This window comes from Anoplophora glabripennis, unplaced genomic scaffold (assembly GCF_000390285.2).
Source record: "Anoplophora glabripennis isolate ALB-LARVAE unplaced genomic scaffold, Agla_2.0 scaffold152, whole genome shotgun sequence".
Lineage (NCBI taxonomy): Eukaryota > Metazoa > Arthropoda > Insecta > Coleoptera > Cerambycidae > Anoplophora > Anoplophora glabripennis.
Genome location: NW_019416497.1, coordinates 838,532 through 853,169, shown reverse-complemented (window position 1 = coordinate 853,169; position 14,638 = coordinate 838,532). Strand labels below are relative to the sequence as shown.

Here is a 14,638-nt window from a genome sequence, read left to right as displayed (position 1 = left end):
ATAAATAGAAAATTGACATTTAACATGAAAGTACAAATTATTATGCAGAATAACTAAAATTGCAATGTGATTGTAGTTTTCAATTAAATTGTTACCTTTCTTGAATATAGGACAGATCTTGCCTTTAATTCAAATATGTATAATGGAAATTTAACGTTTAAAGTGTCATAATTAAAAATAGCCAATGTCAAAAGTATTGCACAATCTCTTAGCAAAAAAGATAGAATTCCATGGGGTTAGTTTATTATACAGCTTTTAAAATATTATTTATAATTATAGAATCGACGGAGCTCCACCGCATTTTTCTTGGCCAGTGCGTGCATATTTAAATGCAGTTTTTCCAAATCGCTGGATTGGTCATGTAATAATTTTTGCTTGGCCATCCAGAAGTCCGGACTTCAATCCTCTTGATTTTTCTATTTGATCTCGAATGAAATATATAGTTTACAAATAATATATTGGCTCGTGTGAAGAGTTGTGGCAAAGAATACAAATCGCTGCCAACGAAGTCAGACGCAATCCCAATATGTTGTTTCAAACTCGAAGATCTATCAGAAAACGTGTAAATGTATCAGTGTCAACGGTGGATTCTTCGAACAATGACTATAAATCATAATTACCTATTTTATTTGTTTTATTGTTAATTGTTGTAATAACACGAAGAAACACTTGGTTTGTTTCGCTTTTAATTTCTCATATTATCAAAACATAGTGTTCGTTAAATCGATTTTTCTCGAAAACGGATGGAGATACCGAAATGAAACAAGAGTACATACTTAATGGAAAAATGATACCTCTTTCAGGTTTTGAAGTTTCATGTTAGATATACAAGGTAAAAAGTTATTAACTAAATTTTCGGTAAAATTGGTCGTAAGTGGCGCCCTCTATGAGCAATGCTGAAATTACAACACGCATCTTATTCGTCGCCTAAAAAAATATAGTTTCACAAATTTTCAAGTTCCTAACCTACATATTTTCAGAATAATCGCAAAAAAACGATTTACAATTTTAACTTTCAACACCCTGTATTTCCGAAACTATTAACTTTCGGATAAGGCATGTTTGCGCCAATGGTCACCATTTCACGTGTAGTAACTTCAGCTTTTGACTTTCCCATTGTTAATGAATCACCCTGTACATATTGATTGCGGTTATTTTAACAGATATGCATAAGGTCTATGAAAAAATTAAATTAAATTAGCAGTTGTGTTTCTATCAGAAATAAAAATATGCAATATTTATAATATATAAACCGTAGCTACGATTTCCATTTAAAAAATACATTTGCTTCTTAACTTCGTAACCATTACTAAGTCCCAGATTGTATGTAGTTCGTATTTAATTTTATTTCCAAATTTAAAAAAGTTAAGATTTATAACTAATAACCCTATATTCCTGGCAAAAGAAAATACAGTCTTTTAAAACATCTCGAGTTTTAAATTTGCAGAACATTTCGACCATTTATAAACTATGAGCGTAAAGGAACGGAGCAAACATAATTGTTGCATGATGAAATTAGCATTTGTCGTACATTAGTCATAAGGTCTGTGAAACGGATAAAGGGCGTAAGTTATTCTGAGTGAATTAGCTTGTTTCGTGCTCCTTTAACATTAATATCTAAGGTTACTCTTATCCCGTAAGTAATGTAAGAATGACATAGTTCACGCACATTTTCTATTATACTCCAGAAGAAAAACGTATTTACTATACCATAGATACGTAATGTGTGAATGTTGCTTTTTAGCATCATTCAAAAATAGCCATGATAAATAAGGTTTTAACCATTCCTAGATTTTACTTTAGGGTTGCTATTTGAAGTAGCCTCATTGCAAATGAAATTAATAAATGTATATGTATAATAATAGAACAGAATTATATACAAAACAGAACTTTTGTCAACTAGATTAATGTGAAATATTTTTTTAAATACCCAATGTAAAAAACTTTAGTTTCTCAAATTTTATAAAAAAAAAACTGACTATAAAAACCAGTAAGCCTTATGTTTATGTCCCAACCACACCTATGGGTTTAGTATCTCATGCTTTTTCTGCAACTAATATACATATTTTTTAAATATCTCAAAAAATAATCATTACTGTCCTTTTTTACTTTACCACAGACATATTGTTTATTGCAAAGTTTGATTTTTTTTCCACTCAATCCATCAGTTCCCAGTTCTTCAGTGATGGTTAAAGAAAACGATATTTTACAATGAGAAGATTTTATATTTAAAAATTGATTTTTATTTGTTAATATTCCTAAGTATAAATAAATATGAATAGTCTTTGGATTAGGGCTTTGTACACATTTTTTCGTTTAACCTATACATTATAACAATCCTTAACATTAAACTGTACAAACATAAATGCTGTAATGGTATATTAGGTACACAAAAGGTACAAGTAGATTATATTAGGCTTTTTTATTCAGTTCTTTCTCTTGTCCACTTCTAATTCCGAATGGTTTGCTTTCATGCGTAATTAGGTGATACGTGCCTCGGCCTTTCCTGTTCCTGAAACAAAACAACACTCAGTGAAATACAAATACTGAAAAATAAATATAATCTACAGGAACGCAGATTGTATCATATAATAAATGATGTACTTAAATACGCACAGTACACTGAATTTGTCAATTTTCGTTTAGTAACTTGTTGGGTCAATTGTTGATTTATTTATTTGTATTATAATTTACTAGGAATTTTTAGTTGACAATATGTTTGTAATTACTTATGAAAGCTCTGTATGATTTATAAAAAGTTCAACTGAAAGTTGTACTTAAATTTAGCAGATGTAATTTCTTTGTTAGAAACTCCAACCCATTTTAATGAAACAAACGCTCAATACCGTATTAGTTTCGTTGTTATTCGGAAAGTGTTCTCCAAACAACGCTGAAAGTAAACTTCCTCAGCCTTCGAACAAAGTTATTAATAATTCCTCTGTCATGTTCTCGGTATTTTCTGAATCATTTTTGTGAAACTTTATTGGCCAATAAAAGTATAGCTACTTAGGTTTGAACAATTCATATTTTGCAGATTTTTCCGTATGGATAGTTTAAGTGCCTAGTCTGTAGGGGTATAAAATACTGTAATGCTTTTTTTTTGACCGCATAAAATACGATGTGTAATTATCTTCTTTGCAGCTTTTTAAATCTCAGATTAATGATGTTTTCTATTTTCTTTTGAATGAGATAAGATTAATATAGTCTTTGAGGTCGAATAATTTGTAAATCATCATTTTAATGGCTTAATTTCTTCAAAATTTGTTGTCAAGATTGACAAGATACCTAGTTAGACACTTAAATGGCGAAAACATGCTGAAATTATATTCTATTATCATCCAAAATAAACATACAGGTCTGGCCATATGTTTATTTCCGATACAAAGTTAGTAAATTATATAAATATTACACCCGATATAAGGGAATAAAAAAACGCCATAGAAGTGCACAAAGCCTGCGGTTCTAAGCTCTCCTTGACTATTGGTTTATTGTCTCTGTCTTGCATTAGGAATTTGGGAACAACGTACGTCTAAGATACGTACATACGGAAGATAGAATATTGGACAATAATTACGTTTTCGATTTATTGCGATGGGATAAAAAGTATAAGCCACGGCCTGGAATTGCAAAAGTGTTGCCATACGTACAGTAATTGCCCTATTTGTACGATACTTTTTTAAAAGAATGATAAGAGGTTTTGAGACCACGCTAAAGCATTCCAACTTTATTACAAATTATTTATAACCTTTGGTAAAAACTGAATCGGTATTCTAAAATAAAATGAGTGGTAATTCTTAAGCAAAGTAGTGAATTATATTCAAATGCTTATTAAATACAAGCTTATTATTAACTAATAAGGTGTTCAAACCACCTGCTTGAGCTTCACAAAACCCTAATCTGTTCTGCACGACAATACCATTTAATAATATTAATCTTTTGTTCGACACTGTACACCATTTTTATTTTGTAATATTCCATCTACCTCTTACCAAAGGTTTGAGTGGAATAGTAATAAAAATAAAACTAAACAAACAGCGAAGCGCTTTAGGTATTCGGTTGGTTCACAAAAAATGCAACGGGGCACGTGCGCTCCCACAGCCAACCAATTACGAGAGTCCGAGTCGCAGCCTCGATGATATATGTCATGTCCGACCCCTTCCACCCGAAGTTGATAGGGGAGATGCGTGTAATTCACTTAGTCTATGCGAAAATTACCTGGCCATATCTGTATAGTATAAAGCAAAATGAGTCAAATTTAAGATTGTATTAATTAGTGTAGCAATTCAATATCAATGTGTGTATTTATAAATGTCAAATAATATCTATGTAAATTCATTGTTGCATACAGATCCTATTGATATTATTTTTGAAAGAAAAAGTAAAATTTATGTTTATGTTCTAAATTTGGTGGTAACTGGATTTTACAAATCGATTTGTCAGATCAAAAAAATATCACTGGATTCATGCAGTTATTTAACCAGCGTTTAGTATGCTTGACCTGAGTGCATACTCGACAAACAAAAGGAATTCGCATTGAAACTGCTGTATTTTCTTTATTGTGAAAACGTACCAGGTCGATACGACCCTTCTGAACCCATTATGAGAGTCTACGGCTCTCTTATGATGCTGAGCGAAGATGGAAGTAGGTCAACACCACGAAAGCTATCCAACAGAGCAAAATCCACGTCCTGGCATCTAACGTGAGGCTATGACAGTAGAAAGAAGACCAACCTAAGTAAATCCGCGACATGGCGCCCTACGTGGGGATATGTTGCCAAGCGAATAAGAGACCTACGCGAGTTGCCTATTCAGACCGGAAGTCAGTTTTTTTAAATGGAATGGCATACTTTTCCTTATCGACTTCGATTCTACACCGAAAACTAATAAGCCTTTGTAAATTTTTTTTTCTAAATCATCGTTTTCCACCCCACAGTGCCTTTCGAAATGTAAGTCTTCCCCTGAGAAGTGACACAAAGAAATGAAACGCAGTAGTGTACTATTAGGTAACCTAAATATGTACATTAACGAGGTTGTCTCCGCTGTAAACATTTATTAAATCAATGGCTTTCGACTTTATATTATACTTATTTTATACTTTGTGGTTTAACTGCTCAACTTCGACTTCGGGAGCTGCACTTTCAGATAAATAAGAAAAAGTATGCCAGTCCACTTCCGGTGGTAGCCGGAAGTTGAAAAAACCTCCAATCGATTCGGCATAGTCTATTCACTATTAGGAAGTATTGAATTTTTCATTTTAATAGATACCCTAAATTTCAGAAGGGGTGGACGGATGGTCTGAAACACCCGTATATTGACTTGAATAGAGTGTAAAAAATTAAGCAAATTTTTTTTATAAATTGATGAATAATGCTGTTTCTGGAGAAACCATGGAAAATGTTAGAAAAAGACTTAAAGTTAGTCACTAGATGGCAGGTATGATGCAGACCATTATATTACCAATGATTGGTAATAACTGAAATGAAACTATTAAACATTACATTTAATAAGCCTACATATAGTACCTATATTAGATATTTCGAAAACAATTGTGCATGATAATTATTACAACTACATTAAATGATAAATCAAAATTACTATACACTATGCTTTAATATATCATTTTTCATGGATATTAAAGATGTTATTAATAAATGAGTAGGTAGTAATTACTTTTTGAATTTTCTTAGAAATATCGAGGTCAGAGATATATTTTACTAACTGCATCGTGTTTAGCGCCTCAAAATACTACGAAAATTATATATTTAGACAAAATTTAGGAAAAAATTAATTTTGACCCGTTTTCGCCCAAAAAGTTCACTTTTCTCCGAAATTTGTTGTGAAGTCATGAATGAACATGAACATGAATTAAAGGATCGTCATTACAGGATCGTGTTCAGCGCATCGAATTCCTTCGGAAATGATATGTGGGTTTCTTGGGTTTGGATTTTTTTATTTGCCGGTGTTGGCAGCCGGTGTACTCAGATCAGTACCACAGCTTTATCAATAGTAATGACCAACAAAGCCGTATCCAGTGCGTGTTGAGTGTCACTTTCCAGTGCAGGTGGTGATCAGGCGATTTAAATAAAACACAATGCTTTGTTGTACTAAAAAACATAAACAGTAATGTACTTACATTCAGTATATCCGTACTCGTATAAAAAAAAACTTTGTTTAAAATAAATATTAATAAACAAAAAACAATAAATATTAAACAGTAAAGACAAAATATTTAAGTAACTAATTTTGTAATGTTCTGAAAAATTGAATTTCTCAAACTTCAAAGTTTTACTGCTTCTGGAATTGTTGACTTCGGCGAACCTCAGCACACAAATAACAAAGACTGTAAACCTCCGCGATCTGCCTTATAAATCACACTGACAAACAAAGCAATCTCAGCGAAGCGACACCAACTTTGTTATTTTAAAAAGAGCATCCAGGACTTCCTCCAAACACTCTTTCATCGCATATATTCAGCGATATCGGGTATAAATCGCGCTCCTCCGAAATTAAATTATCCAGTTTCCATTGCAATAACTCTCCGAAACTAGTTGCAATAACTTACTTGGCATTAGCATAACCCATATATGCGTCCGTGGAAAAGTCGCATTGTTTGTTGGGACCTCTCCAAAGGCTGCATTTAGTGGCTGGGAAGGCCTTTTCTCTCCTTACCGACTCCGCGTACAGTCTCCACGCCCTCACGTGACTGCATGCCACTGAAATAATTAAATGTGTGCACTATCGACCAAAACTAATAGCTAGGTATCTTTGAAAACCCAGTTTGTTTGTAACTACTCTAACACGTAAACTGTAAAATGATATTGATTGGAATAGGCGGAAAGAAGTGTTTGTTAATCAAAACAAGACAAAATATAAATAAATTGTACAGCATACATTTGTTCTGTTGATTTTTTGTTGGGTCTCATAAAAATATGTCGTCACATTCATTTACACAGTGTTTCCAATGACTGTGCCATGAAGAGGAAAAGCTTTTTTATTTGGAAATTTCAGGGTCGCTGATATGTATGAAAACGATAAATTATCTCCTGAAGTAAGATAGCTATCCAAAAATCATAAGACACAAACGTTTTAGGATTTTTTTAAATATTTTACAAAAAAGAGACTTATGTATATATGATCTTTATTGGAACACACTATATATTGTCCCATATTTCAATTCTCCTCGAAATTCTAAATAAATATGTACGTTCATATAAAATGCATTTGTATGTTACAAGAAATGAGTGAAGACGATTATGAATCAAGTTCTGCGAAGCTATTATGGATAAATTAAACGAAAATGTCAACTTTGTCACCCACATATTGTTTTCTGACGAATCTACGTTTTGTTTAAACAGGAACGTAAACCAACACACTGTAGGATTTGGTCAGACCAAAATCCACATTGGATGGAGGAAGAGGAAGTTGACACCCAACGACTAAGAAAGTAAATGTTTGGTGTGGCATTATTGGTGGACACGTCATAGGAGTCTATTTTATAAACGGAACTTTGACCTCTGAACGATATTTATTACTTTTGCAAGAACATATTATTTCAGAGCTTAGCCGATTTTTCCCGAACAATAACAATATCAATTTACTATCAGAACAAATATGGTTTCAACATCTTCGACATTTTGAACGTGTGGTACGGGCATATCTAGATGAAACTTTTCTTGATAAATGAATTGGACGCAGGGCAATTGACTGTCCAGCTAGGTCTTTCGATATGACCCCACTTAACTTTTTTCTGAGTCACATAAAAAATGTAGTCTACAAAAATAGGCCGCAAAATATCGAAGAGTTGCAGGAAACGATAAGGTATACAATTTCTACTATTCCTCCCAACACCCTTTTAGATTCATTACAAAATTTTGTTCTGCGAATTCATTACTGTCGGGAGGTAAATGATGAACTTCTTGAGCACTTGATAAAATAGAATTCCAAAGAAAATATTTGTCGTTTATTAAAACTGTTTTACTCTCTTTTTTCATTCTGGCAAAACTATTGCTTTCATAAAATTAAAATATTCAGGACATTTATTAAAAAATACATTTTTTCGTTTCATGCATTTTTATCAACTCTGAACTATTATGCTTCCTTATTTCCTGTAAAAACTATAATAAAATTAAATCATATCTATATCCTACCTCATGTTATTTTCAAAATAAATATCCATACTTAATTTGGGCCATTTTCTTTGATAAATTTGAGAGTAGTAAAAAGTTGCTTTCAGAGTTCAATACCTCGAAAACGGCTAAGTTTTAGGTACATGATGTGTGTATTTTTTTCAGAATTTCCAGAAGAATTGAAATATGGAGTAATATACAGGGTATTTCATTAAAGAAAAAGCAAATTTGTTTCATCATGACTTTTTAACTGATCCTGTTTACTTATTTTTTTCTTTATTGTAATAGATTTAAAAAATTCTGAACAATAACTACCTTACTTTAGACCTTTTCCATACATATTAGCGACCCTGTATAATTGATATATAGCTTACTATGATTACAGACAGAAAACAAGAATACAATATAAAACGATGTTGTCCAAGTATGAAAATTACATATTATTATTTTTTTTTCGAAATATACAAGTTTTTAATATTTGACTTCAATAAGACATTTGGGGTTTTATATTTCAAGAGAATAAATAAAAAAATTTGATTTTCACTTTAAATGTTATGAGATATTTATTTTTGTACGAATAGAATCAATGTGGACTTTCGATCATTTAATTTACTTACAGACTTGGTTCACTAGTCTTTGCCTAACTAAGTAGCTAGGCTGACACCCGGGCTGCAGAGCTCTTCCTCCGTTTGGGAAAAAATCTGCATGACCGATGGACAGAGGAAAACCAAAAATACCTGAATCGGTGTGGATGACATCCACATAGTCTGCATCCGATTTTGTCAGTCTCTTGGAAGTATCTAAAACAATAGGTTTTATAAAGAAGTCATTGTTCGAGGAGGAATCGTTGTTTTATTCAAACCTTAGCTGATGCATGTTAACCGCAATTTATATATTCTTTATTTATTGTGATGTAGGGTATTTTTGACAGTGGTATTTTAGTTTTAAGGGTTTACGGGAACAATTATTATAAATCTATTTTTTTGAGTTATCCTTAATAAAAATTACTTAAATATCGAAGTCTTTTGGTGTCAACAAGAGAACAGTGCGTTTTTGGACTAAAATTGCTCCAGGACCAAGACGGCTCATTTCCGATAAGGGGTTTAGATATATGCAAAAACTTTCTACCGCAATGTCGTCTGTAACCCCCTCCAGTTTGACAACACCTTTTTGAAACACCCTGTATATTAAAACAATAGAATTTTCATTTTAATTATAAATGATATTAACCTTATTGGCTTTATAATTTTGACTAAACAGGATGCTCCGAAGTTTGCCTATAATATAGATATTATCTTACTTGCGAATTCTGCGACTGAAAATAACTCTTTTTATAAAGAGAAAACACTGAAAATAGTGCTTTTCAAAACCGAAATACATGTAAAAGTTTAAATTTGGAACTGAACATTACTGTTATATTTTTTGTTTACTAGTCTATAATGCTACAAACTTATTTTATACAATGTCGTTATGTCGTATTCCTAGTTCCGAACGAATTTCAAATTTTCACTCAACTTTCCAATCGAAACCACAAAGTCGTCTCCAAGTATACCCGACGCAGAGTCATTCCCAAAGTAGAGACATATGTTTAAAGAAACTCAGACTACCCTCCACAAGAAGTAGAAGGCGCAGTGTGGATTTAACATTTTTAACAAAGTTGTCAAAAATGTTCACTGCAGCTCGTAAGAAACAGCAGCAGACGACACGGCCGGACGCTGTCGACTGAGCAGCCGCCAACGACGTGCTGTTAAAATAGGAAATTTACCTTAGTTTCTAATTTCGAACATTGAAAATTTCTAACTGTCGGTAAAATCCAAAGAGGCCAATTGTCCAAACCCAAGGCGAACTTCGCTACAGGATCTTTGGGATCCATCTAGGAATGGGCCCGAATGTCGACCCTTATGCCCTGCCGTTATTAAACGGTAACGGAACCTGGCCCGTATATGTAGTACGTTTTAAATTGTTACTATTTTGATTTATATAGAGCCTCTGCAAAACAATATTTATTTACCCGTTTGTAATAAATATTCAGGGTGTCCCAGAATAACGTGTACAACGGAGGAGCACATATTCGTGGACTCAAAATAGGCAGATTTAGTCTAATTCACCTATATCCAAAATCGCTTCGTTTGGCCGCTAGATGGCTTCAAAGTTCGTGAAAATTTTTTGAGTTCGAGTTATTTACAAAATTCAAAAAATTTTCACGAACTTTGAGGCCCTCTAGCGGCCAAACGAAGTGATTTCGGATCTAGGTGAATTAGCCTAAATCTGCCTATTTTGAGTCCACAAATCTGTGGTCTTCCGTTGTACACGTTATTCTGGGACACCCTGTATATTTTAACAATAAATCTATTTCTGATCATTCGAAACTGTTAAAAAAATTTCACAACATTTTTTCGAGCATACTGCTTCCGGCCTAGACCTTCTAGCGCCCCATCCCCCGGCATAGTGCAGTCACAGAAGATAAAACAACCAGAATTATAAGTTGGCGTGGTGGGGGTATTCGCGCAGATCGGTGCACGCACCCCCCACTTTTGGTATGGGAACAAAGTGGCGTAGTTACAAAAGCATTTTAGCTATTTTATGAACCTGTTTGTCGTTTGTTATCCCACGCGATGAGCATTGGCGTCGTTTTACGTGATTTATTGTGTTGTGTAAATAAATTATTGTTCGAGTGTATTATTCTATAAGGTACTGTAAAAAATAAAAGACGATATAAAAACTATGAATTGTGGTGTTGAAAGGAAATATGGCGTTTCCTGATTTTGATTTACTTTTTTAAATGTTAGTTTACAACAATCTAAAACTCAAAAAAAAATTATTATTTTTTTTTTAATTAATAATATATATGTTTTACAATTTAACTGTTTAATGTGATTCGTAAGAAATTAAAATTATAGTCTTAAATGCAAATACTGTTGGTAGCTAAATNAAAGAAGTCATTGTTCGAGGAGGAATCGTTGTTTTATTCAAACCTTAGCTGATGCATGTTAACCGCAATTTATATATTCTTTATTTATTGTGATGTAGGGTATTTTTGACAGTGGTATTTTAGTTTTAAGGGTTTACGGGAACAATTATTATAAATCTATTTTTTTGAGTTATCCTTAATAAAAATTACTTAAATATCGAAGTCTTTTGGTGTCAACAAGAGAACAGTGCGTTTTTGGACTAAAATTGCTCCAGGACCAAGACGGCTCATTTCCGATAAGGGGTTTAGATATATGCAAAAACTTTCTACCGCAATGTCGTCTGTAACCCCCTCCAGTTTGACAACACCTTTTTGAAACACCCTGTATATTAAAACAATAGAATTTTCATTTTAATTATAAATGATATTAACCTTATTGGCTTTATAATTTTGACTAAACAGGATGCTCCGAAGTTTGCCTATAATATAGATATTATCTTACTTGCGAATTCTGCGACTGAAAATAACTCTTTTATAAACACAAAACACTGAAAATAGTGCTTTTCAAAACCGAAATGCAGGTAAAAGATTAAATTTGGAACTGAACATTACTGTTATGTTTTTTGTTTACTAGTCTATAATGCCACAAACTTATTTTATACAATGTCGTTATGTCGTATTCCTAGTTCCGAACGAATTTCAAATTTTCACTCAACTTTCCAATCGAAACCACAAAGCCGTCTCCAAGTATACCCTACGCAGAGTCATTCCCAAAGTAGAGACACATGTTTAAAGAAACCCAGACTGTTAAAAAAATTTCACAACATTTTTTCGAGCACATTGCTTCCGGCCTAGACCTTCTAGCGCCCCATCCACCCGGCATAGTGCAGTTCTGCGGTGAAGATCCCAAGGAATAAAATGAACTTATAGAAGCTGCCCAAAGGTGCTCATAGATGACCTAACCAAGTTTCAAGAAGCTTCTATTTCTGATACCCACAGGTGACATCGAAACCAGTGCTAGGCAAGGCAAACCTTAAAAATGCAGTGACCAGAGTAACCATACTCGAAGTGTTGCCAAAACGTTTAGTGCAACCAGGCTCAAATAAAAGCCTACAGGAAATCATGCCATTACGAGGGTGGGTCAGAGTGAACGAAGGTACCAAAACAAATACGACCAAACAACAAAAAATAAAATTAGATTGTTATAAACTATTTCAAAGTAACTATCCTCCACTGATGGAGAGTACAGGTGGACAAAATCATGTTTTACGACATGGCTCTATAACTGTGCGAAATATATGCCTAACAAGAGTCAGAATAAGGTAAATCCGCGACAAGGCACCCAACGAGAGGGTTCAAATGTCCGGACAACGAAACGCCAACCCTATTGAAAGACGACAGTTTCTCTAAATTCAATTTCGCACAAAATATCCAAATAATCGACACTCCTGTTTTTTTTTTTTAGGTAAGTTAATCGGAGTAATTTGGAACAAACATCGTTATGGCAAGTAACATTTTATTTTAAATCGATGTGATTCTCAAAATGGTGCAACTTATCGAAATGATATAAGATCACTGTTTTATTATTATTATATTATTTAATTTCTAATTTTTGAAGCAAACTATGGGGAAACTCCAAGTAAAAAAAAGGTAGAGAGATGATTTAATAACAATCTTTGACCAAAATTTGGAAATTATAATGAAAATTTTTCAAATATTATTGTTTCTTCTTGATAAGATTCAGGGAGGAAAAACAACTTTCAGGAGTCTTCTTAGAAGCCATTTGTCCGTCTGTGTTAACACAAACTTTTTCTCTTATTTTTTTATTATCGAAAATAAGCAGTTAACCGCAGTTAAGTGTAATGTATTGCCGAATATACCCACGGTGTAGCGAACGGCGTAATTATTAAAAATTTACATTATAATAGCCCCGCATTATCCCATTTTCGCTGCGAAATTTCAGACATCGTAACTTTCCGCGGTATTGTGACCGTGGCTTTTCTCATAAAGTCCACTATAATACCCCGATGATTCACGCTGAAGTCCCTTCTAAAGCACCCTGTTCTAGTCGTAGGTGTGTAAAAAGTCAATAATGTTAATCTCCCCGATGCTTTGTCAAGATTACTGGGCTTCGTTCTTCATATCAAGGTTACGATATAGCCACGGCACATTATTGGAGAAGTATACTGGGAGTAGCCAGTCATTGTAATATATCCTAGAATTATTTAATATGAGTATTACATTGTAAAAAATGTAACAGCAAGTAAAATAATCTTCAAATTTTTCAGAATTAATACGATTTTTATTCATGAAAAAAAGGAACAAATTATAGGAGACCACTTTTCAAGAAAAATGAAGTGTTTCTAGAAACATTGAAAGCACGAAGTACCAATATTTCAGGACAAAAAATGATGGGCATTCTGTTTAGTCAGGTAAAATACTGTGTCCAACAATTGCAGTTTTGTAAGTGTTTTTAATAGTAAAATAAAATAATTATAATTTAATTAAAGAAAACAACATTAAACAATTCAATATTTATTAGTATTTACATTAAGACTGGCGTTTTATTGACAAGAAATCACATTTTTAGTAAGACAATGATAGACAAGTGACGAAATGTAACTCTAAACTAGAGCAACTTCTTTTAATTTTTCGCATTGAAAAATCACGGAGAACATGTAAACATTAGAAAATGTACCTTTCCCGTCTTGTCCAGCAAATTTGTAAAGAAACAGCATAAGTTAATAGTTCCCTAAAAGCATTGTGTGTAATTATGTTTATAGTACCATATGCGATTTTCTATATATTCAACAGGCGTGTAATGTTCAGGGAAAGTAAAATAAACGAGGTAAAAATATGCATGCCTTTTTCCTTATTTTGAATGTATTTCGAAATAATCGACTTTTCATTTTTTTTCTTATGTTTTGTCACTTCTAGTAGTTCACATAATTATGATTGTATGACAGCCAAAAATTATTTTTTTTTCAGGAACTGTAGTGAAGATGGCTCTTTCAAAAAACGTATCAAAAGTTGACCTGCGATATAAAGGGGGCAAAAAAAATCGTGCCAAACCTGATAATTTAAAATTTGAAAAATGTCGACTTTTTCAAATAGAACACCCTGTGTTTTATGATTTCATTAGATGCCTTTCTGTAGACCCTACATTTTTTTAATAGCTTTCACTATACCTAAGTTGCGTAGTTTTTGCAAAAAAACCCATTTTTATGTAAAATGCCGGATTTGCGCCCGTTCCTTTGTCGGGAAAAACGCAGTGAGCGCCTGTCAGGCAATAAAATTTGTGACAATCAGTTTACATGTCATTTCGTCTTCTATTGAATATTCACGTGCGAGTTTAGAGAAAGTACCAAACGTGCATACAATGAACTATTCAAAAGAAGAATTAGTGAAAATGGTGTATCCCTTAGGAGAAGCTCATGGAAATTGTTTGCTAGCAGCACGTATTTACAAAGCAAATAATCCAGATTTACAGAGATTTCCACGTGCTGACTGTTTTGAAAACGTGAAGGAAAGGTTTGAAAGAACAGCAAATGCGAATTATGAGAAAACTCCAGGAGACATGAAAGTAACAATAATGATATTC

The 14,638-nt window shown here is 33.0% G+C and overlaps 2 protein-coding genes across 2 annotated transcripts in view; one reads left to right on the top strand and one right to left on the bottom strand.

Annotated features, from left to right (window-relative positions):
* Positions 1-14,638, top strand: part of LOC108908062 — a 146,765-nt gene that overhangs the window by 71,797 nt on the left and 60,330 nt on the right. The gene's annotated exons all lie outside the window — the stretch shown is intronic.
* Positions 2,345-14,638, bottom strand: part of LOC108908067 (pancreatic lipase-related protein 2-like) — a 49,957-nt gene continuing 37,663 nt past the window's right edge. The window contains exons 4-6 of the mRNA XM_018711977.2: positions 8,744-8,926; positions 6,563-6,713; positions 2,345-2,512 (exon numbers count right to left, since the gene is read on the bottom strand). Coding sequence (XP_018567493.1) covers positions 2,413-2,512; positions 6,563-6,713; positions 8,744-8,926 — 434 coding nt within the window. The 3' untranslated portion in view covers positions 2,345-2,412. The remainder of the gene's footprint in view (positions 2,513-6,562; positions 6,714-8,743; positions 8,927-14,638) is intronic.